The sequence below is a fragment of the Vulpes vulpes genome, chromosome 6, assembly GCF_048418805.1.
Source record: "Vulpes vulpes isolate BD-2025 chromosome 6, VulVul3, whole genome shotgun sequence".
In the NCBI taxonomy this organism is placed as follows: domain Eukaryota; kingdom Metazoa; phylum Chordata; class Mammalia; order Carnivora; family Canidae; genus Vulpes; species Vulpes vulpes.
The window spans coordinates 132,875,291-132,902,235 of record NC_132785.1 but is presented as its reverse complement, the minus strand read 5'-3'; the positions used below and the strand labels follow the sequence as shown (position 1 = coordinate 132,902,235).

Here is a 26,945-nt window from a genome sequence, read left to right as displayed (position 1 = left end):
ATTGAGGATATAAAATCAACATAGAGAATAAAGTTAAATCCTACACACTACCAACAAATGTTCTGTATAAAATTTACAAAACAATCACCTTTATACTGGTAACAAAAATAAATATTTATGATTAAACTTCATTAAGCAGAGAAAATACTGTTTAAAAATAACCTATACTAATGAAAGACCTTTAAAGAGGAACAGAAATGCAAAGATAAATGTGTTAATGGATTAGAACATCATAAATCCACTGTGAAACGAAAAGAAACTGATCTGGGGTTCTGAAGCAATTTTGTATATAACTTTTTAAGAATTGAATCTAAGTTGGTATGTGAATATATAGTCAGTGGACATGCAAATAGGGCCCTCCCTCCACTGATTAAACAAGCCCAGCCTGGACCCTGCAACTCGGAGAGGAGCTCCAGGCCCAGGGTCTCCAGGTGACCCCATTCAGTGCTCAGGACACAACACAGACAAACCACCATGGAGTCTGTGCTCTGCTGGGTTTTCCTTGTCGCTATTTTAAAAGGTAATTCATGGAGACCAGATACCCTGAGTCTGTGAGTGGAGGTGAGTGAGAGAAACAGGATGTGGGACAGTTTCCTGACCAGGATGTCTTCTGTCTGCAGGTGTCCAGGGTGAGGTGCAGCTGGTGGAGTCTGGTGGAGACCTGGTGAAGCCTGGGGGGTCCCTGAGACTGTCCTGTGTGGCCTCTGGATTCACCTTCAGTAGCTACGGCGTGAGCTGGGTCCGCCAGGCTCCAGGGAAGGGGCTGCAGTGGGTTGCAGCTATTTGGTATGATGGAACTGAAACATACTATGCAGACGCTGTGAAAGGCCGATTCACCATCTCCAGCGACAACGCCAAGAACACACTGTACCTGCAGATGAACAGCCTGAGAGCTGAGGACACGGCCCTGTATTACTGTGCGAAAGACACAGTGAGTCGACCTCAGTGTGAGCCCAGACACAAACCTCCTTGTAGAAGGGGATCGGGACCACCAGGGGGTGCACACTCCTCACCACTTCTGTCTTGAAGGCCCAAGAGCAGGTGCAGATGGAGGTTCTGGTCAGGTTTCCTGTCAGGGTCTGGGCTTCCTCTCCAAGGAGCAGTTTCCCCAAGGGAGTGCCCCCGGGCCAGGATTCTGTGCTTACGTATTCAGTCTCTAACTTACACACTTTGTTGTCATAGAAAGAGAAATATTCCAACATCCAAAAATGGCAGTGCCTCTTGCTTTGCTTATTCCTTATTCAATTTCTGATTTGGAAATTTGGTTGATTTTAGTCAACAATTATTCTTATATGCTCAAGGACAAATCTGTTTAAAATTTCTTACGACTGTCCTTTAATACCAGTTTATGACCCATATCTCCATTTACCACATCTTCTCCTTTATAAGAGTCCCAGCTGTATACATGGAATATGAAACCTCCAGCCAGCTCACTGTGCAATGATTTTATTTTATTTTATTTTGTGTATTTTATTGGATTTCAATTTGCCAACATATACCATAATACCCAGTGCTTACCCGCCAAGTGCCCCCCTCACTGCCTTTCACCCAGTCACCCAAACCCTCCGCCAACTTCCCCTTCCACTACCCCTTGTTCATTTCCCAGAGTAAGGATTCTCTCATGCTCTGTCCCCTTCCCTGACATTTCCCGCTCATTTTCCTTCCTTTCTCCTTTTTTCCCTTTCTCGATTTTTTTCATTCCCTGAATAAATGCGACCATATGTTTGTCCTTCTCCGATTTACTTACATCACTCAGCATAATACCCTCCAGTCCATCCATGTTGCTGCAAACGGTGGGTATTCCTTGTTTTAATATGCAAGGATTTTAGAAACAACATAAAGTTCATGCTGGTCACTACAAAGGGCTCAAATATTAAATGGAGAGAAGACTGAGTGCAGCTGTGACTTCAGTCTTGAACCACTCTCACAGAATCAATATCAGTGTGAATCTGGGAAAGCAAGGGACATCAAGAAGTACGTTGTGAGGATGTGTAGTCTGAAGAGCACCCAAACACATACAGACACGAGAGTACAAACCTTTATCACCTTCATCATCATGTTTGTCGAGAGCAGGGCAGGCCTGTCATCACATCATAAGTGCTTGGATTTTGGAAGGACACTGGCTCATGGTGTGTGTTGTGGGACAGTGGTAGAGATGAGGTCCTGCTCCAGGAGGGACTTGTGTGGATTCAGTGTCACATCTGCATCAAAGGAGGGAATTCAATGGTTCCTGCTGGATTTCCCATGGGTGGGGCTGGAGGAGGAGAAGAGGGAGGACTGGTGATCACAGGTGTCAGCAGGTGACACTCAAAGATACCATGTGATGACAAATTAAACTAAACTATTATGAAAACTGAGAGAAAAAAGGTGGGGGAGGACTTTCCACCTACAGGGAATAACTCATGGATCCTTCAGGTGCTGATATCAGCTCAATCTGTGTGACCTTTACATCTGTTTTGGAACCTAATGTCCATGTGATGGGAGGATGAGGTGGGGCCTTAAGGGAGCACTTAGTTCAGGAGGTGCAGCATCATGATGGGATCAGGGACCTTATATACCAGGACTAGGAAAACTCCCTGCCTCTGGGTCCCATATGAGGTGACTGGGAAAGGACGGGCTAGGACATGGGCACTCTCCAGATACCCCATCTGGCTGCACCTGGACCTCAGACATCCCATACTCCAGAGCTGTGAGAATGAGTGTCTGTTGTTTAATCCACAGAGTCTGGGAATGCAGTGACCTCACCCAGAAACAGTTAAACAGGGTCTCTCCTCTTATTTGTCCTTTACAATCTGGTCCCAGGATAACACTCAGAGTATGACAAAATAGAGGAGGAAACCCACACCTGGACTCACTGTCCTCAGCCACCATCCTTGCTCCAGTCCTTAGTTGCTGTGCATCACGTTTGTGCTACACATTCTTCCTACAACTCTGGGGTTCGTTAGAACCATTCGTATCCTGGGATTCCTCCCTCTTTCCCACCTGTGCACCTTCAAGGCAGCACATCCCCATGGAAGTGGACATCAAAAGGTTCATATTTTCCTCTCTGCTGTTCATACTACTATGCAGAATATTCTGGATCAGCCTCCCTCCTGTCATCATCTCCACAGCTATATGTCCCCATGACAACATCCACACCTCCTACATCCAAAAGGTGGTTGATTTTCTACATGTCGACTTGCAGTTTTTGTTCTCCCAGACCTCTGATTTCATTGGAAATCAGAATGATTGCATAACTGCCTATCATGTTCCAGTTACGAGACAATCTCAAGGACCCTGATCCAGAATCTTAAGTCCTCCCTCCCAATGCTGTTATAGCAATGACCATGTGGGGAATGAATTACAAAATGATGAGATCGGGCTATTTCCATATTTGGAAACGATTCAGTTATGTACTGGTATTGGTGAGGATCTATTAAAAAATAACTTTCTTGAACTTTGAGCGGTATCTCTAAATGTAGTGCTAAAACTTTGCAACACCGGCCTTGTCCATTACTTAAAAATTTTTTTGACTTATTTTTTATTTTATTTTTTAATAAATTTTTTTTATTGGTGTTCAATTTATCAATATACAGAATAACAACCAGTGCTCATCCCATCAAGTGTTGACATATTTTTTAATTGGAGTTCAATTTGCCAACATATAGCATAACACCCAGTGTTCATCCTGCCAAGTGCCCCCCTCAAGCCTGTCACCCAGTCAACCCCAACCCCCACCCACCTCCCCTTCCACTACCTCTTGCTCGTTTCCCAGCGCTAGGTGTCTCTCATGATTTATCACCCTCAGTGATATTTCCCACTCATTTTCTCTCCTTTCCCCTTTATTCCCTTTCACCATTTTTATATTCCCCAATGAATGAGACCCTATAATGTTTGTCCTTTCCAATTGACTTATTTCGCTCAGCATAAAACCCTCCTGGGCCATCCACGTCAAAGCAAAAGGTGGGTATTTGTCATTTCTAAAGACTGAGTAATATTCCATTGTATACAGAGAGCACATCTTTATCCATTCATCTGTCAATGATTATTCCTTACTTTTGCTTGCTTTATAACCAATACCAGTGCTGGAGAGAAGATGGCAGGGAAATGTTTTCATCCATATTTTGTTTTCTTAGACTCTGGGAAAAAAGGCAAACCTATTTTAAATTTGACTAAACATTATTTTCGAACTACATGGCTCACTACCAAATAAATGCCCCTCCAAGTATGCCACTAGCTAGAGTACAATGTGAAGAAAAATAAAGAGCACCCAGTTGTTTTCTATGAGACCACGATCTGAACGTGGGGCATTTGTTCTCTTGGCACAACACAGTCCTTCCTTTCAGAGCCACACCATCAGTAACCTGGTGTTGTCACGTTTTGGTGCAGAGTCCCTGATTCCTCAGAGCCAGGTCTCCAACTGCACTTCAGGTTATAAGGGAAACAGAAATTGTGCCTGGATCTGAAAGTCTCAGGTATGTTGAAAGGGAAATATGAGCCACTGGATATGTAGATTTTGCAGGAAAGATGAGGAAAATAAGCGGGAAAGAAGTGTTGGTCATATCAACTCTAACGAAGAAGGATTTGTACACTTTCTGAAATGCACTAATGGCAGTTAGAGAAAAAAACCTGGAGTTTCACTACTCAAAATGTGTTAAAACAGACTGCGTGATTTGCTTAGACGTCTTAAAATTGTAATCCTGACATTCAGGTAATTTTCCCATGTTAAATACATGGTTTATATTCGTTACTCAAAATAAGTATTATTCACTTCTGGGCCTTTGGGGAATTGATTTTTATCCACAGAGAGGAAAGAACTTGGCACAACACTAATTTTAAAAGAAGCATACAATGTGTTTCTGAATGTCTCTGTTAGTTAAAATTACTCTCAAAATGGTAAAAAACAAAAACAAAAACAAAAACAAAAAGCCCGAACAAACAAAAAACATCCTCTCCTATTTCATTTTTGCTTTTTCTTAACTTTGGCCATTTTTTTCAGTTCATTATGTCTGCATACTAATTTTTTCAGCCTTTTAACTCCTAAGCATACTAGTAGAGCATGCTTCCAGTATCTGATGGCTCTGACAGCAGAATGAGTATTAATACAGAATATGCCACTCTACCTTTTGACAGTAAAGATGGTCTAATCTGCCTAGCAGCTTGCTTTGCCTTCTGACATGCTCACTAGCTCTCATGCTCAACCTTCTTTTACAGATCACTTCCTCATTATACTGTCTTCTAACTGAGCTTACTTAAAGGATGCAAGCAAAATGCAGGCTTAGCAGGATATCAAAGCAAAGGAAGAACTTCAAGATATCCAGTCTAGGTCAAAAGAACAAGTAAATTCTTACACATAAATGTTTGCCAGAATGCTACGGCTGACGAGTTTGCAGCTCTGAGAAGTCATCAGACAGCTGATCTGCAGTACAGATGTGTACCCCACCAAACAAATAAATGTAGAAGTACAAACACTTCACTGTCTTTCTCAAGCTGCGGGGATGTATTTCTAGGAAAACATTCGTGTACATCAATCTTATTCTTGAGAGTAGATATTGGAGGTTTCATGTTAGCCATTTTAAAAGGCAACACTGACAAAATGATTGTTGATCTTTCTGAAATTTGTGGCGCATTCACATTTATTGGTAGAGTGATCCTACCAAGAGGAGTGATGGGAATATGGCATACTCCTTGAGAGGGACTAAGGATGTGACAGCATCAAGGAATTTGACCATCAATTCATATATGCAATCCATCCTCAAGTAAATTGAACTATATAGGGAATAAAATGGAATCGGGGTGAGTGTTCCATTTCTGAAAGCTGACATTTATTAAACTTTGGCTCAAGATCATGTGATTCTTAACACTTGGATTTTTAAAAATTAACTGACTTTCCTAATATTTTTTTAATAATAACTTTATTTTTTATTGGTGTTCAATTTACCAACATACAGAATAACACCCAGTGCTCATCCAGTCAAGTGCCCCCCTCAGTGCCTGTCTCCCATTCACATCCACCCCCCGCCATCCTCCGCTTCCAGTACCCCTACTTCATTTCCCAAGGTTAGGAGTGTTTATGTTCTGTCTCCCTTTCTGATATTTCCCACACATTTCTTCTCCCTTCCCTTATATTCCCTTTCACTATTATTTATATTCCCCAAATGAATAAGAACAATGTTTGTCCTACTCCAACTGACTTACTTCACTCAGCATAATACCCTCCAGTTCCATCCACATTGAAGCAAATGGTGGGTATTTGTCGTTTCCAATGGCTGAGTAATATTCCATGGTATACATAAACCACATCTTCTTTATCCATTAATCTTTCAATGGACACCAACGCTCCTTCCAGAGTTTGGCTATTGTGGACATTGCTGCCAGAAACATCGGGGTGCAGTGTGCCAGCATTTCATCGCATCTGAATCTTTGGGGTAAATCCCCAAGACTGCAATTGCTGGGTCATAGGCCAGGTCTTTTTAACTCTTTGAGGAACCTCCACACAGTTTTTCAGAGTGGCTGCACCAGTTCACATTCCCACCAACAGTGCAAGAGGGTTCCCTTTTCTCCACATCCTCTCCAGCATTTGTGGTCCCCTGCCTCATTAATTTCCCCCATTGTCACTGGTGTGAGGTGGTATATATTGTGGTTTTGATTTGTATTTCCCTGATGGCAAGGGATGCAGAGCACTTTCCCATGTGCGTGTTGGCCATGTCTATGTCTTCCTCTGTGAGATTTCTGTTCATGTCTTTTGCCCTTTTCATGATGGGATTGTTTGTTTCTGTGATGTTGAGTTTAATAAGTTCTTTATAGATCTTAGAAACTAGCCCTTTATCTGATACGTCATTGCAAATATCTTCTCCCATTCTGTAGGTTGTCTTTGAGTTTTGTTGACTGTATCCTTTGCTGTGCAAAAGCTTCGTTTCTTGACGAAGTCCCAAAAGTTCATTTTTGCTTTTGTTTCTTTTGCCTTCGTGGATGTATCTTGCAAGAAGTTAGTGTGGCCAAGTTCAAAAAGGGTGTTGCCTGTGTTCTCCTCTAGGATTTTGATGGACTCTTGTCTCACATTTAGATCTCTCATCCATTTTGAGTTTACCTTGTGTATGGCGAAAGTGAGCGCTCCAGTTTCATTCTTCTGCATGTGGATGTCCAATTTTCCCAGCACCACTTATTGAAGAGACTTTCTTCAGTGGATAGCCTTTCCTCCTTTAACGAATATTAGTTGACCATGAAGTTCAGGGTCCACTTCTGGGTTCTCTATTCTGTTCCATTTGTCTATGTCTGTTTTTCTGCCAGTACCACACTATCTTGATGACCACAGCTTTGTCGTACAACCTGAAATCTGGTATTGTGATGCCCCAGAATATGGCTTTCCTTTTTAAAATTCCACTGGCTATTTGGGGTCTTTTCTGATTCCACACAAATCTTAAAATAATTTGTTCTAACTCTCTGAAGAAAGTCCATGGTATTTTGATGGGGATTGCATTAAATGTGTAAATTGCCTGGGGTAACATTGACATTTTCACAATATTAATTCTGCCAATCCATGAGCATGGAATATTTTTCCATCTCTTTGTGTATTCCTCAATTTGTTTCAGAAGTATTCTATAGTTTTTTGGTATAGATCCTTTACCTCTTTGGTTAGGTTTATTCCTAGGTATCTTATGATTTGGGGAGCAATTGTAAATGGCATTGACTCCTTAATTTCTCTTCATTCAGTCTCGTTGTTAGTGTATAGAAATGCCACTGATTTCTCGGCATTTATTTTGTATCCTGCCATGCTGCCAAATTGCTGTATGAGTTCTAGCAATCTTGTGGTGGAGGCTTTTGGATTTTCTATGTAGAGTATCATGTCATTGGCGAAGAGGGAGAGTTTGACTCCTTCTTTGCCAATTTGAATGCCTTTAATGTGTTTTTGTTGTCTTATTGCTGAGGCGAGGACTTCCAGTACTATGTTGAATAGCAGTGGTGAGAGTGGACATCCCTGTCTTCTTCCTGATCTTAGGGGAATGGCTCCCAGTGCTTCCCCATTGAGAATGATATTTGCTGTGGGCTTTTCATACATGGCTTTTAAGATGTCGAGGAATGTTCCCTCTGTCCCTACACTCTGAAGAGTTTTGATCAGGAATGGATGCTGTATTTTGTCAAATGCTTTCTCTGCATCTAATGAAAGGATCATATGGTTCTTGGTTTTTCTCTTGCTGATATGATGAATCACATTGATTGTGTTACAAGTGTTGAACTAGCCTTGCGCCCCAGGGATAACTCCTACTTGGTCATGGTGAATAATTTTCTTAATGTACTGTTGGATCCAATTGACTAGTATGTTGTTGAGAATTTTTGCATCCATGTTCATCAGGGATATTGGTCTGTAATTCTCCTTTTTGGTGGGGTCCTTCTCTGGTTTTGGAATTAAGGTGATGCTGGCCTCATAGAATGAGTTTGGAAGTACTCCATCTCTTTCTATCTTTCCAACCAGCTTTAGTAGAATAGGTATGATTTCTTCTTTAAACGTTTGATAGAATTCCCCTGGGAAGCCCTCTGGCCCTGGACTCTTGTGTCTTGGGAGGTTTTTGATGACTGCTTCAATTTCCTCCCTGGTTATTGGCCTGTTCAGGTTTTCTATTTCTTCCTGTTCCAGTTTTGGTAGTTTGTGGCTTTCCAGGAATACATCCATTTCTTCTAGATTGCCTAATTTATTGGTGTATAGTTGTTCATAATATGTTTTTAAAATCGTTTGTATTTCCTTGGTGCTGGTAGTGATCTCTCCTTTCTCATTCATGATTTTATTAATTTGAGTCTTCTCTCTCTTCTTTTTTTTTTTTTTAATTTTTTTATTATTTATTTATGATAGTCATATATATAGAGAGAGGCAGAGACAAGGCAGAGATAAAGGCAGAGGGAGAAGCAGGCTCCATGCCAGGAGCCCGACGTGGGATTCGATACCGGGTCTCCAGGATCGCGCCCTGGGCCGAAGGCAGGCGCCAAACCGCTGCGCCACCCAGGGATCCCTCTCTCTTCTTTTTAATAAGGCTGGCTAATGGTGTATCTAGCTTATTAATTCTTTCAAAGAACCAACTCCTGGTTCTGTTGATATGTTCCACAGCTCTTCTGGTCTCGATTTCATTGAGTTCTGCTCAAATATTTATTAACTCTCTTTTTCTGCTGGGTGTAGGATCTATCTGCTGTTTTTCCTCTAGCTCCTTTATGTGTAAAGTTAGCTTTTGTATTTGAGTTCTTTCCAGTTTTTGAATGGATGCTTGTATTGTAATGTATTTCCCCCTTAGGACTGCTTTTGCTGCATCCCAAAGATTTTGAACAGTTGTATCTTCATTCTCATTAGTTTCCATGCATCTTTAAATTTTTCCGTAATTTCCTGGTTAACCCTTTCATCTTTTAGCAGGATGGTCCTGAATCTCCACGTGTTTGAGTTCCTTCCAATCTTCTTCTTGTGATTTAGTTCTAATTTCAAGGCATTATGGTCTGAGAATATGCAGGGGACAATCCCAATCATTTGGTATCAGTTCAGACCCGATTTGTGACACAGTATGTGGTCTATTCTGGAGAAAGTTCCATGTGCGCTTGAGAAGAATGTGTATTCAGTTGAGTTTGGATGTAAAGTTCTGTAGATATCTGTGAAATCCATCTGGTCCAGTATATCATTTAAAGCTCTCATTTCTTTTTTTTTTAAATTTTTATTTATTTATGATAGTCACAGAGAGAGAGAGAGAGAGAGAGAGAGAGAGAGAGAGAGAGGCAGAGACACAGGCGGAGGGAGAAGCAGGCTCCATGCACCGGGAGCCTGATGTTGGATTCGATCCCGGGTCTCCAGGATCGCGCCCTGGGCCAAAGGCAGGCGCCAAACCGCTGCGCCACCCAGGGATCCCTAAAGCTCTCATTTCTTTGGAGATGTTGTGTTTAGAAGAACTATTGAGTATAGAAAGATCTAGATTGAAGTCACCATGTATAAGTGTATTTTTATCAAAGTAATTCTTCACTTTGGTTATTAATTGATTTAAATATTTGGGAGCTCCCACAAACAGGGCATATATATTGAGGATTGTTAAGTCCTCTTGTTGGATAGATCATTTCAGTATGATATAGTGTCCCTCTTCATCTCTCACTACAGTCTTTGGAGTTGATTTTAGTTTATCTGATATAAGGATGGTTACCCCTGCTTTCTTTTGAGGACCATTTGAATGGTAAATGGTCCTCCAACCTTTTATTTTCAGGCTGTAGGTGTCCTGTCTAAAATGAGTCTCTTGTAGACAGCAAGTAGATGGGTCCTGCTTTCTCATCCAGTCTGAAATCCTGTGCCTTTTGCTGGGGTCACTAAGCCCGTTCACGTTCAGAGTTACGATTGAAAGATATGAGTCTACTGTCATCAAGATATCTAGTCAGTCCTTGTTTTTTTGGATTGTTCCACTGAACTTCTTCTTCTTTTTTTTAATAAGTATTTTTTTTAATTTTTATTTATTTATGATAGTCACACACACACACACACAGAGAGAGAGAGAGAGGCAGAGACATAGGCAGAAGGAGAAGCAGGCTCCATGCACCAGGAGCCTGATGTGGGATTCGATCCCGGGTCTCCAGGATTGTGCCCTGGGCCAAAGGCAGGCGCCAAACCACTGCACCACCCAGGGATCCCCAAACCTCCACTGAACTTCTTCTTAAAGGGGAATTTTAAGAGTCCCCCTTAAAATTTCTTGCAGAGCTGGTTTGAAGGTCACATATTCTTTCAGTTCCTGCCTGTCTTGGAAGCTCTTTATCTCTCCTTCCATTTTGAATGAGAGCCTTGCTGGATAAAGTATTCTTGGTTGCATGTTCTTCTCATTTAGGACCCTGAATATATCCTGCAAGCCCTTTCTGGCCTGCCAGGTCTGTGTGGAGAGGTCTTCTGTTACCCTAATACTCCTCCCTATAAAGATCAGGGATTTCTTGTCTCTTACTGCTTTAGGGTTCTTTTCTTTATCTTTGGAATTTGCAAGCTTAACTATTAGACGTCGAGGTGTACAATGCTTTTTATCATTTTAGGGGGGGGGGATCCCTCTATTTCCTGGATCTGAATGCCTGTTTCCCTTCCCAGATTAGGAATGTTTTCAGCTAGGATTTGTTCAAATACATATTCTGGCCTTCTGTCGCTTTGGCGTCCTCAGGAACCCCAATTAAACGTAGGTTTTTCTTCCTCAGGCTGTCGTTTATTTCCTTAATCTATCCTCAGGGTCTTTTTATTGTTTGTCTCTTTTTCCTCAGTTTCCCTCTTTGCCATCAACTTGTCTTCTATGTCACTCACTAGTTCTTCCAACTCATTAACCCTCTTCGTTAGGACTTCTAGTTTGGATTGCATCTCATCAATTGATTTTTAATTTCTGCCTGATTGGATCTAAATTCTGCAGTCATGAAGTCTCTTGAGTCCTTTATGCTTTTTTCTAGAACCACCAGTAGCTGTTTAATCATGCTTCTGAATTGGCTTTCTGAGTTTGAATTCTAATCCAGATTTTGTAACTCTGTGGGAGAGAGGACTGTTTCTGATTCTTTCTTTTGAGGTGAGGTTTTCCTTCTAGTCATTTTGCTCAGTGCAGAGTAGCCAAAAACAAGTTGTATTGGGAAAAGGAGAAAAAGAGAGAGAGAGAAGGAAAGAAAATAGAAAAAGAAAAAAAAGAAAAAAAGGAAGAAAAAAAGAGAAGAAAAAGAGAAAGAAAAAGAAAGAAAGGGGAAAAAAGGGTTGGGGAAGCAAACAAAAATCTAAAAGATAAACAAGAAAAAGAAATAAGGAACCATGGGGGAGTATCTTCTGATTTTGTATACTTTAAGTTCCTTGACTTCCCCTGTAACTTGTCCTTCTAGTTGGTCTTCTTGGGGAGGGGCCTATAGTGCTGATTTTTAGGTGTTAGCACTTGGGGGAGCTGCTGAGCCCGCTGCCTGGTGCAGGGCTCAGTGGGGTATTTTTACCCTGTGAGGCCTCAGGAGGAACAACCCCAGTGGTGTGGCCAGCTCTGGAGCCCAGGATTCAGCCCCCGCAGTAACTCAGGGGCTCTCCATCTGCAGGGCCTGGAGGCTCCGGGGCGGGGCCACTGATCTGCTCAGCTCCGGGCAGGAGCATCCTTGCTGTCCTGGGCCCTCCTGGCCTCTGCCTGTCCCGGGGGAGGCCGGATCCTGGGCTGTGTCCTGGCGCCCTGTGCTCCGGGGCCTGCGCTGTTGGATTCTGCTCCCGCCCCGCAGCCCCCTCCGCAGAGCCAACGCCCGAGCCCCTCCGAGCTGCTCCGTCCAGCCGTGCACGCTGCAGCCCTTAGGGAGCTCGGCGCACTCTCCCTGGTGCACAGGTGCCTGTTAGTGTCTCCGGGAGCCCGAGGGCATCCCCGCCCTCCTGGGTCCTGCTCTAACTCCCTGCAGGTCCCTTTCTGCCCTGGAAGGTTGGTGCAGCTCCTGATCCTCCGGGACGGGGCTCTCCTGTCCTGGGGACACTCGCCCCGGCCTCAGCCCGGCTCCTCGCGGGGCCCCTCCCCCTTGGAGGCCTTTTGTTTCTTTATTTCTTTTTCCCCATCTTCTTACCTTGATAGAAGCAGGAACTCTTCTCACTGTAGCATTCCAGCTGGTCTCTCTTTAAATCTCAGGCCAAATTCGAAGATTTTGTGGTTGATTTGAAGTTAATCTAGGTAATTTGGTGGGGACAGGTGATTTGGGGACCCTACTCTTCCGCCATCTTCCTTCTGACTTCTCTATTCTTTAAGTCCAGGACACATTAGTCACCTGATCCAACTAGAAATCTATTTTTCAATAATGCTAAAAGGATCTACTATAAATCTACTACACCTACCATTGAAGAAGCTGGATTCTGACTCATTGACAAGGTTTCCAAAAAAAAATTTACTACAGACTTCCTTGAATAAAATGGCCCAGTTGTCATTCTTCATCCTGGGAAGTAAATGTCAGCTCTGCCTTAATATGCATTTGTTTTAGATTTCTAAGAACTTATTTTACAACAGGAGACCCCAAATCCTTCATAGTCTTTTGTCCCACACACATTTTTCTCAATTAAGAAGTGTTACCTTATTAAAATGACCACCATTCTAACCCATTTTTATGTGGTCTGAAGAGCAAGTTTATTGTTCTGTACCAACTATCTGAAAACCTCATTCACAAACGGACCACAGACCTCCTCCTACTTTTATAGACTTGAATACTTAAGTAATATAAATTAGAATTGGCATTTAATTCATTTTTAAATTGAAAACTTTCCTGGAATAATACGAGTTCAATGTTCAGCAAAAAACACCTGCTTGTGTTTACGCCATTTTCAAAAGAAACTTGCCTTCTAAATCATTGTGTTCCAGAACATTAAGTGATTATAAGTATTGGGTATTAGTGATGGTAGACTGTGTTGTTCTTTATGAAATGATACATATAGCTGTTGGGTGCATCAGTGCTTTTTTAAAGGGGCTGCATAATATAGGGTTAACTATGCATATTCATGTTAACAATTAACTTGTGGTTTGGCTGTTTCCTGGATTTTAAAACATATACATGTGCAGAAATGTATTAAAATGAAAGGAAGCATACCTTTATCAAGATGCTACTAAAATTGAACTTCAAGTATAATATTTCATTTGGATTCTTTTTGTTCTTGTTAATGCCTAAAAATGCCTGTTTGGTTCTTCACCATTTTTAATTGGGATAAGCTCTCTTCTATGTAGAACAGTTGTTCCAGAATAGCTTGTTTTGATTACTGTTGCATGACAGACTTAAATATTTTTTCATCAGTGGAGGTGCTTGCTTTTAGAGTCCAGTGTTCTAGAAGATGCAGTGTCTCAAGTCTAATTTTAGTTTTCTAATTCTTGTAGCTATTACCAGGAATTTCTGAAAGTTTTGTTTAAGTAGTCTAATATTTTCTATGTAAAGAGCATTAAATTTTGCTATGTATAAATTTTTGTAACCTAACAATGAATCAATATTTTCTATAAATGCCAAGCATTTCCTGTAGTTCTATTCAAGTGTTACACTAAGTATTTGTAGATAATAGTAAAAAATAGAAAAGACAAGGAGGGATGCCTGGGTGGCTCAGCGATTTAGTTCCTGCCTTCAGCCAAGGGCATGACCTGGAGTCCCACTGTCGAGTCCCATGTCAGGCTCCTGCATGGAGCCTGTTCGTTCTCTGCCTATCTCTCTCTCTCTCTCTCTCTCTCTCTCTCTCTCTCTCTCTTCCTCTCGTTCTCTCTGTCACTTATGAATAAATAAATAAAATCTTTATAAAACAATAGAAAAGAAAAGAGGTATATGGCCCTCTAACTAGATGCAGAGAACTCATAGGACAAATTACAGCAGGCATTCCTGATTAAAGCTCTTCAAAGTAGAGGGTAGAGGGAACATGCTTCAATATGTTAAAAGCCATCTATGGAAAATTCACAGTGAATCTCATACTCAATGGGGATTAAAAAGCTTGTCCTTAAACTCAGGAAGACAGCACGGATGCAGGCCCTCACTGATTCTGCTCACAAAAGAAATAGTATTCCTAGCATCAACAATCAGACAACAAAATAAAAGGCATTCAAATGGCAAAGACGAATTCAAACTTTCCCTCTTTGCAGAGTACATGATATTTTTATATAAACCGCAAGAGATACCACCTAGGCCCCTCCAAGCTGCTCCTGGGTCAATGCGTGTGCACGCTGCAGTCCTTTAGGGAGCTTGGCGCACTCTCCCAGGTGTCCAATTGCTCTGTTAGTGTCCAAGGGAACCTGAGGGCATCCCCGCCCTTCCTGTGGTCCTGCTCTAACTCCCTGCAAGTGCCTTTCCACCCGGGAAGATTGGTGAAGCTTCTGCTTCTCTGGGACAGTGCTTTCCTGTCCTGGGGGCACTCGCCCTGGCCTTAGTCTGGCTCCTCGTGGGGCCCCTCCCCCTTGGATGCCTTTTGTTTCTTTAATTCTTTTTTCCTGTCTTCTTACCTTGATAGAAGCACAAACTCTTCTCACTGTAGCATTCCAGCTGTTCTCTCTTTAAATCTCAGGCCTAATTCATAGATTTTCAGGATGATTTGAAGGTTATCTAGGTAATTTGGTGGAGACAGGTGATTTGGGGACCCTACTTTCCGCCATCTTGCCCTTCCTCCTCTTCAAATCATCTGAAGAATCGAGGCTTAAGAGATTGTGTCATGAATTAGTCACATTTTATGAAAAGTCCACAATGAACACTGCATTCAAAAATGAAAACCTGAAGCCCTTCTGTCAAGTCTGGACCCACACAGGGGGTCATTCCCACCATGAGTATTCAACATGCTATACTGAAGAAGAATAAACTGTGCCACCCCATATGTCAGCTGGTTCTCTGGATTATTGTGAAAAAAATCACATAAGAATCATCCAATGGACAGAGAGGCTGAAACTCCTATGTCACCTTGCTGGAAGGAACTAAATCTCCCATGGAAAAATTCCCTTCTTTGAACCAGGAGGGTTGAACAATCTTTTTCACTAGAACGGTCTATGGGGCCCAGAAAGGAGTGCAAACCACCCTTGTCATTTCCTCACTAGTTTACTGACCCAAACCCAATATCCTGGTCTTATATCTCCACAAACCCAACGTTCTGTTGTTTAAGAAGCACAAGGGCTGCCTACTTAAGTCATTGTCAGTGTGTTGTGTTCCAGGGAGCTCAGGCACATGCAACATGAAATACATCCCCACTTAGGTCTGTCATATATCTACAGAAAAATTAGTCCAGAGAAATAACCAAGAAGAAGAGAGAAGGAAGCCCGTACTGTGGCAATGACTGGAATTCCAATCCAGGAAATTTAAGAAACTAAGAATAATAAATACTTAAATCAATAAATTCAGAAAAAAACTTATTTGTATATATACGACATGATCTTTTGTAGGGTGAAACCCAATAAGTTCTAAAACCAAACACTTAGTTAATGAACAATTTTAGGAAATATAAAGGATACAAAATCAACATACAAAGTAAATCTAGCAGCAATGTCCACAATAGTCAAACTGTGGAAGGAGCCTCAGTTTCCATCGAAAGATGAATGGATAAAGAAGATGTGGTTTATGTATACAATGGAATATTCCTCAGCCATTAGAAATGACAAATACCCACCGTTGCTTCAACGTGGATGGAACTGGAGGGTATTATGCTGAGTGAAGTAAGTCAATCAGAGAAGGACAAACATTATATGTTCTCATTCATTTGGGGAATATGACTAATAGTGAAAGGGAATATAAGGGAAGGGAGAAGAAAGGTGCGAGAAATATCAGAAAGGGTGACAGGACATAAAGACTCCTAACTCTTGGAAACGAACTAGGGGTGGTGGGAGGGGAGGAGGGCGGGGGGTGGGGGTGAATGGGTGATGGGCACTGAGGGGGGCACTTGATGGGATGAGCACTGGGTGTTATTCTGTATGTTGGTAAATTGAACACCAATAAAAAAATAAATTTATTATAAATAAACCATAGTAATTCTGGGTTTCCACACCGTAGCAACCAATAATTTGTAATTTAAAGATTTCATTTAATTTTTCATGAAAGACACAGGCAGTGTGAGAAGCAGGCTCCATCCTGCTATTTTAAAAGGTAATTCATGGAGAACCGGAGTCTTTGAGTATGTGAGGGGGTGAGTGAGAGAAACAGCGGATATGGGACAGTGTCCTGATGAGGATGTCTTGTGTCTGCAGGTATCAAAGTGATGTGCAGTTGGTGGAGTCTGGGGGAGACCTGGTGAAGCCTGGGGGGGTCCCTGAGACACTCCTGTGTGGCCTCTGAATTCACCTTCAGTAGCTATGCCATGAGCTGTGTCCTCCAGGATCCAGGGAAGGAGCTGCAGTGGGTCGCATACATTAGCAGTGATGGAAGTAGCACAAGCTACATGGATGCTGTGAAGGGCAAATTCGCCATCTCCAGAGCCAATGCCAAGAACACGCTGTATCTGCAGATGAAGAGCCTGAGAGCAGAGGACACGGCCGTGTATTACTGTGTGAGGGACACAGTGAGGGACCTCAGTGTGAGCCCAGACACAAACCTCCCTGTAGAAGGGGATTGGGATCACCAGGGGGTGCACACTCCTCACCACTTCTGTCTTGAAGGCCCAGGAGCAGGTGCCCAGGGAGGTTCTGGGCAGGTTTCCTGTCAGGGTCTGGGCTTCCTCTCCAAGGAGTTGTTTCCCCCAAGGGAGCCTCTCTGGACCAGGAATTTGTTCTTAACTATTTGGCTTCTGATTTGAAAACAGATTCTTTAGGAAAACTGCTACTTTATATGCACAGAAGACAGAGTTGCTTACACTTATTTACTATTTACCCAAATATGAGAAATGTACAAATATCTCCATGTACCTCAAGTACTAGAGGGATCTGGGGATCCCTTGGTGGCTCAGTGGTTTAGAGTTTGCCTTCAGCCTAGGCCATGTTCCTGGAGTCCCAAGTTCGAGTACCTAGTCAAGCTCCCAGCATGGTGCCTGCTTCTCCCTCTGCCTGTGTCTCTACATCTTCTCTATGTCTCTCATGAATAAATGAATAAAATTGTTTAAAAAGAGGGACCTACAGGGATCCCTGGGTGGCGCAGCGGTTTGGCGCCTGCCTTTGGCCCAGGGCGCGATCCTGGAGACCCGGGATCGAATCCCACATCAGGCTCCCGGTGCATGGAGCCTGCTTCTCCCTCTGCCTGTGTCTCTGCCTCTCTCTCTCTCTCTCTGTGACTATCATAAATAAAAAAAATAAAAAAAAGAGGGACCTACAATCCATGCACAAAAACATAATACCTGGTGTAGTGATAAATGAGAAGTATGATAGGGAGAAGAGGCAAAAATTATGATGTGATTATAAAAGTGGACTCACAACTCACCCAGAAGATGAAGTGGAATCTATTGCCTTCCATGTTATCAGCTGATTCTGAAGGTCATGTGTGTCCTTGTGCAGGGACCAGAAACTTCCACTGAATCTATGAGGATCTTCAGGGTGAGGAGCTTGACAGGAGGAGCCTTCCACTTCCAGGATATAAATCATTGATCCTTCCGGTGCTGATATCAGCCCAATGTGTGTGACCTCTACCCTCCCCATGTTGAAACCTAACGCCCTTGTGATAGGAAGAGTTGTTGGTGGCCTTAGGGGAGCACTTAGGTCAGGAGGGTGCAGCCTCAGGATAGGACCAGGCCCTTATACAGCAGGACTGGGAAAGCTCACTGCCCCGTGGCCCAATGTGTGTTTTTGAGGAAAGGATATGGTAGGACATGGACGCTCTCTAGACACCACATCAGCCTGCACCTGGATCTCAGGCTTCCCAGACTACAGTACTGTGGGAATGAGTGTCTGTTTAATCCATGCAGACCAAGTACGATGTTCCATTAGGGGGGACAGGCTAAGATATTGGTGACACGAGAATCCAAGCCCTGATGATCTTGTGTTTTCTGCTGTATTTGTTGTGATAAGTTCCTGATAGGTTCCATCCATGGGATCAAGGATGGATGAACCTGTGGACACTCCTAGGACTCCGGGAACAAGACCCAGTGGACACTGGGATGGAGAACTTTTACACAGGCAACAGGGGCCTGGGAGACTGTGGAACTTTAGTGTAAGGATGATGATTTATCAACCTTTCCAGAAGATGGGGATGTGCTGACCCTGTGGGACCTGACTCTGAGCATCATCGTCCACATGCAGTTAGACTGATGGCTGTGAGGGTCAGGACAGCAGTTCCCTTCCTGCTTTCAGGATTCCTTCTTTGTGTGCATATTTTGTGAGATGGAATATGAAATGCCTTGGAGAAAGTCGAATTTGTTGAATTTCATGAGAGTTCCTGGATGCTTCCTGGATGGGGAGGTCTCTGTCCTTCTGATTAGGGGGCATTTCAGGAATTATTTCATTGAATAAACCTGCCACTGCTGCTCGGTCTTCATTTTCTAGGCCTCCTATTAAAGGAATGTTACTGTTTCATAAGTCACTGAGTTCCCTATGTCTATCTTTAGGGACAATTACTTTGTTTCCCTCTATTGTTGTGTCATGATTTTCCACCATGTTATCTTCTATTTTCCCCAACATGCTGTTCTTTAATCCGTCCTCCTTTCTTCATGCATTTGAGACAACCTGTCTGTAATAGCATTTTTTATTTTTGACTGACAAGGGATTACTTCTTTTATCTCTGCAAGAAGTGATTTTGGAGTGTCTTCAGTATTTGCTCAATCCCAGTTGTATCTTTAAAAACAGATTCCAGCCTGCTTTAACATCTGAGCACTTTTAACCTGCCATATCCTCAAATGGGTGGATTTCTATGACGAACTCATAGAATGAAATGAACTCTAAACAATCTTCCTCGATGCTGCTCATCCTAATTGTGGTATCTTCAGGGAGCAGTTTTCTTCCCTGCCCCAGCCCCACAGCTATGTGTCCTCCCCAGAACAACACTCCAAACTGCCTACATTCCAAAACGTGTCAATTTTCTACTTGCAGACTAGCACATTTTGTTCTCTTCGTCCTAAAATTGGTTTCTTGTTAGCTCAGAATTATTTGATAAATATCCAGCTGTGTTCAGGGATGACACAAGCGCAGGGTCCCCTGCAGGTCTGACATCGTAACTCCTCCTCCCATTGTGTTTGTTAGCAAAGAAGATCTGAAATGATACAAGGAGGGAATATGTATGACAGTTGCAATCCTCATTTTAGTAACCAAACGAGAATAAAAACTGTTAATTGACCTTCCTTCTTCATCTACCAACTACATACACTCTTTGATTTCAGGAACCCTTCAGCTTGTCACAGCCCATTACCTGAGAGGGCGACCAACACCTTCATCCTGAAGGGTCTCTGCTTGGTCTCCTCCTTCTTACAAGCTATTGGTACCTACTTAGTGCTCTAATCCTATCTTGAAAGGAAATTCCACTCGTCTCAAAAGCCAGCTGCATCTGGGATGTGAAGAAAATTTTAATCTACTGAGTTCCACTCTTAAGTTCTGTCTGAATATCTGCAGAACCATCTGTGGATGAGGCTCTGATTTCTTTCCCCTTTCAAATAATTTCTTACTCTCTCCATGAGTTCATATGTGCAGGATGTGAGACTGAATGCAGTGGAGCAGGACTGGGCTCCATGAGGATTTGGAAGCTCCTTAATGTGACATGCTGTGTCCTCAGGATTGCTCCAGAACACAACACTTCTTTCATTTGGTGATGGAGAGGCACTGTGCGTGCCCCAATCCTGGGCTTACGTGCTCAAATACCACTAATTTCAAGATGGAATGCTCAGTTTCCATGATAACCTAGGGACACAGGCTTCCACCTGTAGATTCTAAGATCCAGAAACATCCTTACAGCTTTCTCTATAAATGAACAATGATCAGCAGAGTTTGGCAGGGCTTTTCCCACAAAATTTGAAAACCATCAATCTGAAATGCCCATAGGGGACTTCTAGAGCACTTCAGATTTTATGCAGCCCAAATAGGAATAGTTAATAGGCAGGTGGGGAGCATCACCAACCCTATATCCTCCACGTCCCTGATGGCGGCACTATTCTCAGGAGTTCTTTAAGAAACATGTAACAGATTAATGTTCTATTCCCTGGAAAGAAGTAAATGATAAATGTAAATATAATGATCCTTACAATACACCAGTACATCTCCACCTATTGACTAAATTACCGAATTGAATAAATTAAACTATGACAATACTAAATGTCAGCAAGGTTGTATAGAAAGTAGAACTTTTTTTAAGTATGATCTCTAATCTCATCTGGATAAAATGTATATAATTAGATCCTAGGATAACAGAGCTTGACAAGACCCATGATCTGTCTGCTGCATCCCAGAGCCACAGAGTCGATGTTGGTGTAAATCATTCTGATCTGTTGTAATGAGAACAGGGAAGGTCATGTGTGTTGCTCAGTCTAAGAGTAGGAGATGATAACATGAGATGTCCAGCACAGACATTGAGACAGAAATAAATGAGATAACTTCTGCCTTCCATGTCTATTCTTGTATTAATGGATTCAGTGAGTTGGGGGATGCTCCCTATGGTTGTGGAGGGAAATATACTTTATAAGTCTCAGGGATCCAATGGTCATCTCACCTGGAAACCCTCTCACTTCTAGGGAAATCCAAGGCTTCTCCACAAATCATGTAGAGCACAGGTATGTCAGTGGGTATACATGCCTCTTTGTAGTTTGGGGGATAGATTCCTCCCTGAACTCTGCTTTATCTCTTAAATATTTTATTTATTTATTCATGAGAGCCCCAGAGAGAGGCTGAGACACAGGCTGAGGGAGAAGCAGGCTTTCTCTGGGGAGCCTGAGGTAGGACTCACTCCCAGGACTCCATAATCCTGATCTGAGCTGAAGGCTGAAGCTCAAACATGGAGCCACTCAGGTGCCCCAGAACTCAGTTTTTTTTAGCGACCCCCAAAATGGGTGTTTTTCAAAATCCTCAGTACTTTCTTGTTTGAAAGATGATGTGATATGTCAAATCATTTAGCCAACATACAGCATAACACTAAGTTCTCACCACATCAGATGTCCTCCTTAATGACCATCACCCAGTTACCACATATGATGTGACAAATACAGGCTGGTAAACTACGGTATACTGTAAGCTGGCAAGTTGAATTTAAATGAAGAAAAGATGGTTAAAATACTCCATCAGCCCTGCGCATATCATGCAGACAACAGATTATTTCTCCTTGCGTCATACTGCATTTTACACTAATCGTTGGCCATTTATGCCAGTCATCTTGAAAGATTCTATACTCTTTAGATACTTTTTATTTAAAAATGTAAAAAGAAAAATACTTTTAACTTCTCTAAGATCGTGTTATTTTTATTTAGCCTTTTGTGGTGATAACGTTTCTTTTACTGGACATGAATTAAATCATTTTAGGGTCAATCTTTTTAGCCTTAGACTGTAGGCCAGCCCGCCTATTCCATCCTTTGGATATTTGGAACATCTGTATTTGATGCAAAAAATAAATGCCTGTTTTTAAAGTTAAAAACAAAACAAAAAAAACCCCAGAGATTTTCGGGTAACTACCTTCTGTGTTACCTAGAAACTCTAAATCACACTCTGCCATTTATCACACAATATCATAATCTTATATCCCTCTTTCCCCTGATCCAGCACTTCTATGCACTCAAGAGCTCTTTTTTTTTATAAATTAATTTTTATGGGTGTTCAATTTACCAACATACAGAAAAACACCCAGTGCTCATCCCGTCAAGTGTCTGCCTCAGTCTCTTTTAATGTAGAAAGTCCTTTGAGTATGATACAATCATTATATGCTTTGCAGGAAGTGACAGTTGTCACCTGAGGACCATGCACACGATCTCATTCTTGTCTCCATCTCCAGTGACACAGGAGCTTCATGGGGGACAACAGATGAGCTCCAATATGTCCGAATAGCAGGACTATTATCACCACCCTCTATCACCATTCAGTGGATGTTGCTGCCAGTTGGAGGGTGTGGACTGCTGGCAGTCTTCCTGATGCACACGATCCATTCAGTGAAGAAATATCCTGCAAATGGACATATAAGAGGAACCCTCTGCTCAAACTGCAGGGTTATGAGGATCGGTCTGAGGAAAACAAATACTGATGGTGATAAGAATTGCAATATGAAATTGAATTCCTCCACCATGGCAGTTTCTCTAACCGTCTACCTTCTTCTCTGTGTTAGAAAAGCCAGTTATGATTCCTCCTCCAAAAGCAACAGTTTTTCTTTTCTTTTTTTTTTTTGAAATTTTTTTTTCTTAATTTTAATTTATTTATGATAGTCACAGAGAGATAGAGAGAGAGAGGCAGAGACACAGGCAGAGGGAGAAGCAGGCTCCATGCACCGGGAGCCCGACGTGGGATTCGATCCCGGGTCTCGAGGATCGCGCCCTGGGCCAAAGGCAGGCGCCAAACTGCTGCGCCACCCAGGGATCCCAAAGCAACAGTTTTTCGAGGAAGAGGTTATATAGTGTGTATGGTCTGGCACCTCAGAGGGTGTCTCTTTTGTGTGCTGCATGCACTAGGCTCTTCTGTTTTGGCATCTTTTTCCATCAGGTAATACCTACAGAGGCTCTCCCTGTCTGCAGTGGGCAGTGTGTGGTCCTTGTCCAGGATTTTGATGAGTTTTAACTGGGTATGGTCTGTTCTGCTTGATAAATGACACCTGCTACCACCTCCACTAGAACTGAGGCCTTTCAGAATTCTCTGGTCACAATATGTGGGTGGACAGGTGTGCAGCAACTCCGGGAAACAGTATTGAGGTTACTCAAAAAATTAAAAACGGAGCCTTAGCATGAACCTGCAAACAAAGACCTAAATATTCACACAAAAAATACAGAAAATCTGGTTTACAAGGAACCTCAAACATGTATGTTTATAGATTCATTATTTTCAAAAGGCAAAATATGAAAACGGTGCAAGTGTACATTATCAGATGAATATAGAAGATAATAAAGCATCTTTCTCTTCAAACATCATCATGTTGGGACATGGTCAACCGTTTGTTTAGTCTGGGGAAATACGGAAGAGTCCTCAATTTCTGAATACACAATCATAGTGCCTGTAACCAAGTTGCCAAGGACAAGCTCCAGGATCAATAAAACTGATATTTTCATGGCAATATATGTGAGTGTACAAGTACAATGATCTCCATGCCATAGATGAGGACACGGCTCTAAAACACATCCTTTTTTGGTCACATTTTATGGATTTAATTATTTTAATAATCATTCCACTCTTCTATCTTTATTTAGAATTCCCAATCATATGTACAAAGAGAGGACGTGTAAATGCCCCTGTGGCAGATGAATCCACAACATCTCCGTCAGCTCTGTGAGTCTCCGTCAAGGTTTCTACTTGTCTGCATTTTTGTGTGACTGAGAGAACTGGTATCCACACATCACTCAATTGGTACTTCTGGAAATTACAGAAACCTACAAATCTCATGTCCAGATTCTTCCTGGAAGTGGCTCAGGGAGGATCCAGTTCCCATGGTGGGGAGCACAGCCAAGACACTGGGACTCACTTCAAACTGCTGTGTCATCTCAGACACTCACACAAGCTCTCTTCTGCAGTGAATAGTTATACACCTGTAAATGGTGGAAAATTTTTATGTTCATAACCTATCTTGAGTGTGTATGTGGAAAAATGGAAGATAATTGATGATAAGTAATCAGGCAGCAAATGAGGTTGGAGAAAGCACAATTTACTGACATATATCCTGTCCGCAAAACTCTGCCATGATCCACACATGTGTTCTGAGCAACTGTATCATAAGGATACTAACTGCTAAATTTGATATGTAGTCAGAGGACATGCAAATAGCACCCCACTCTACTATTAAGCCAGCCCAGCCTGAACCCTTAGCTGGGAGAGAAGCCCCAGCCCCAGGAACCTTAGGTGACCCCTTTCAGGGATTGGGACAGAACACAGAAAACTCACCATGCAGTCTGTTCACTGGTGGGTTTTCCTTGTCACTATTTTAGAAGGTAATTCATAGAGAACGGAGACCTTGACTATGTGAGTGGAGGTGAGTGAGAGAAACATGATGTGGGACACTTTCCTCACCAGGATGTCTTGTGTCTGCAGGTGCCCAGGGTGAGGTGAAGCTGATGGCGTCTGGGGGAGACCTGGTGAAGCCTTTGGGATCGATTAGACTCTCCTACGTGACCTCTGGATTCACCTTCAGGAGCTACTGGATGAGCTGGTTCAGCCAGGCTCCAGGGAAGGGACTGCAGTGCGTCACATGGGTTAATACTGGTTGAAGCAGCAAAAGCTATGCAGACACTATGAAGGGGCGATTCACCATCTCCGGAGACAATGCCAAGAACATGCTGTATCCGCATATGAACAGCATGAGAGCTGTGTATTATTGTGTGAGTGACACATTGAGGGGACTTCAGTGTGAGTCCAGACAGAAATCTCCCTGTTGAAGGGAATCAGGACCTGTTGTGATGGTCATCAGACATTTGATGGAAGAGTGGACTCATTCCATTGTACAACATACACCGATCTTACACTACATATTAAAAACAGTGATTTAAGTAAAATTTGTAAAATTAATTACAACCTAAACAGTGTTAAGTCCCTTAAATTCATAGTGTAACTCAAGAAGATGTTTCTAATGACCAAATATTATATTATTCAGGGATTTATTAATTAGTAGTTCTGTGAAACCGAAGAGTCAACACACAATCAAGGGGCAATTTCTTTATCTGACTAGTATATAATGAGTTATACTATGAAACATAATTAATCTTTCTATTTTAAGGTTTTATACAGTATTTGATTTGAGAGTAGAGTGTCTACTTTCATATACTGTTTTTAACTACTCTTTTTTTAAAAATTAAATGATTGGTCTTCTGTTTAATGCTTTCTATATGAGGGAAGGAAGAACATAAGAACCGATAAACATTAACATATTATCCATAAATCAAGTCTATTGAATTAAATCAGTAAAACCAGGAAGCTCCTGGAAAGGTGCAGATGATGTCCTGTGAGGAGCAGGACTAATGTCCATTCCTGAGACTCTGAGCATGGAACGGCTGATCCCCATGTCAGGTGTCATGGAAGAAATGAGGATCCATTGGAGGTGGTTGAGGGTGATGCCGTGTGCTGCATATGCCTAAATCTATTGACCTTTACACTTCAGAACACTTAAGATCTGAAAAGTGACATGGTGGTTTTTTTTCCCTGAAATACAGCAATGAAAATGGGAATGCTTAAGAACTGACAGAAAATCTATCATAATATATATGTTAAATCTTTTTAAAATGTCCCTATGCTTTAGATAATTTCATCTACTTTTGCTAGAAGGAGAGAAATTATACCTCAAATTTCATAACCATTGGGATAAGGGGTAATGAGATTATAAATGTTTGATTGATCCATTTTATCCCTAACTGGGATCAGATATTAATTAACCAAAACCATCATGACTCCACTGTGGTAACATGTGGCTTGTAATTCAAACCACAGCTCCTTTTCCTCACTCACCCAAGCCCGCACCTCACTTTCAGCCTGTCCAGACACCCATCAGCCCATTATTGTTTTGTGACTTCCTGCAGTAATGGAAAAGGCCTGTTAATATGGGGTGTTGCTGGATACTCATGAAGCATGGACAAGTGTCCACTGACATTCATCTGAGGCTCCTATTCCTCTATACGGAATAGGTCAGAGGTCAATAATTTTACTAGGTGCGATTCGACTGACCTTCATCACCTGACACCAAACATGGATTCCTGTTTCTACTTCAATTTTTTAAATAATTTAATGTCTAGTTCTATATACTAAAAATCCCTCAACTTCCCCTGGTGCTTCGTGAAAACCCAGCAATTGCACCGCTGGGGATTTACTACAAAAATACAGATGCAGTGAAATGTGGGGACACTCACATCCCAATGTTTATAGCAGCAATGGCCACCAAAGCTGAACTGTGGAAGAAGCCTCGGTGTCCATCAACAGATGATGGATAAAGAAGATGTGTTCTATGTATACAATGGAATACTATTCAGACATTAAAAATGACAAATACCCACCATTTGCTTCAATGTGGGTGGAACTGGAATATATTATTTTGAGAAAAGTAAGTCAGTCGTAGAAGGATAAACATTATATGGTTTCATTCATTCAGGGAATATAAGAAATAGTATATAATATAAGAAATATATAAGAAATATAAGAAAAATATAAGAAATATAAGAAAATATAAGAAATATAAGAAAAATATAAGAAATATAAGAAAAAGAATAAAGGGGAAAGGAGAGAAAGTGAGTAGGAAAACTCAGAGGGTAACAGAACATGAGAGACTCCTAAGTCTGGGAAATGAACAAGAGGTAGTGGAAGGGGAGATGGGCAGGGACCAGTGTCCCTGCATGGGAGTTAGTAAGTGTAAGAAAACACTGTACAGTTTTGACAATTTAAAAGTGAATGTACCCAAACTAATAAAATCATGATTAAATGAGGAGAAATCACAACAAACACCCAAGAATTACAAGCAAGTATAAGAATAGATAATGAGCAGTT

At 41.9% G+C, this 26,945-nt stretch overlaps 1 protein-coding gene across 1 annotated transcript; it reads left to right on the top strand.

Moving 5' to 3' along the window:
• Nucleotides 1–411: 411 nt before the first annotated feature.
• LOC112912732 (uncharacterized) lies at nt 412–3,280 on the top strand. Its single transcript, XM_072760490.1, has 4 exons — nt 412–520; nt 621–931; nt 1,931–2,129; nt 3,111–3,280. Exons 1-4 carry the CDS (start codon nt 475–477, stop codon nt 3,278–3,280), a joined length of 726 nt encoding a protein of 241 aa, XP_072616591.1. The 5' UTR covers nt 412–474.
• The last annotated feature ends 23,665 nt before the right edge of the window (nt 3,281–26,945 follow it).

Coding starts and splice junctions, on each gene's coding strand:
- LOC112912732 (XM_072760490.1), top strand. CDS start 475: ATGGAGTCTGTGCTCTGCTGGGTTTTCCTTGTCGCTATTTTAAAAG. Junction 521..620: donor CCTTGTCGCTATTTTAAAAG/GTAATTCATGGA, acceptor TTCTGTCTGCAG/GTGTCCAGGGTGAGGTGCAG. Junction 2,130..3,110: donor TGGAAGGACACTGGCTCATG/GTGTGTGTTGTG, acceptor TCATCTCCACAG/CTATATGTCCCCATGACAAC.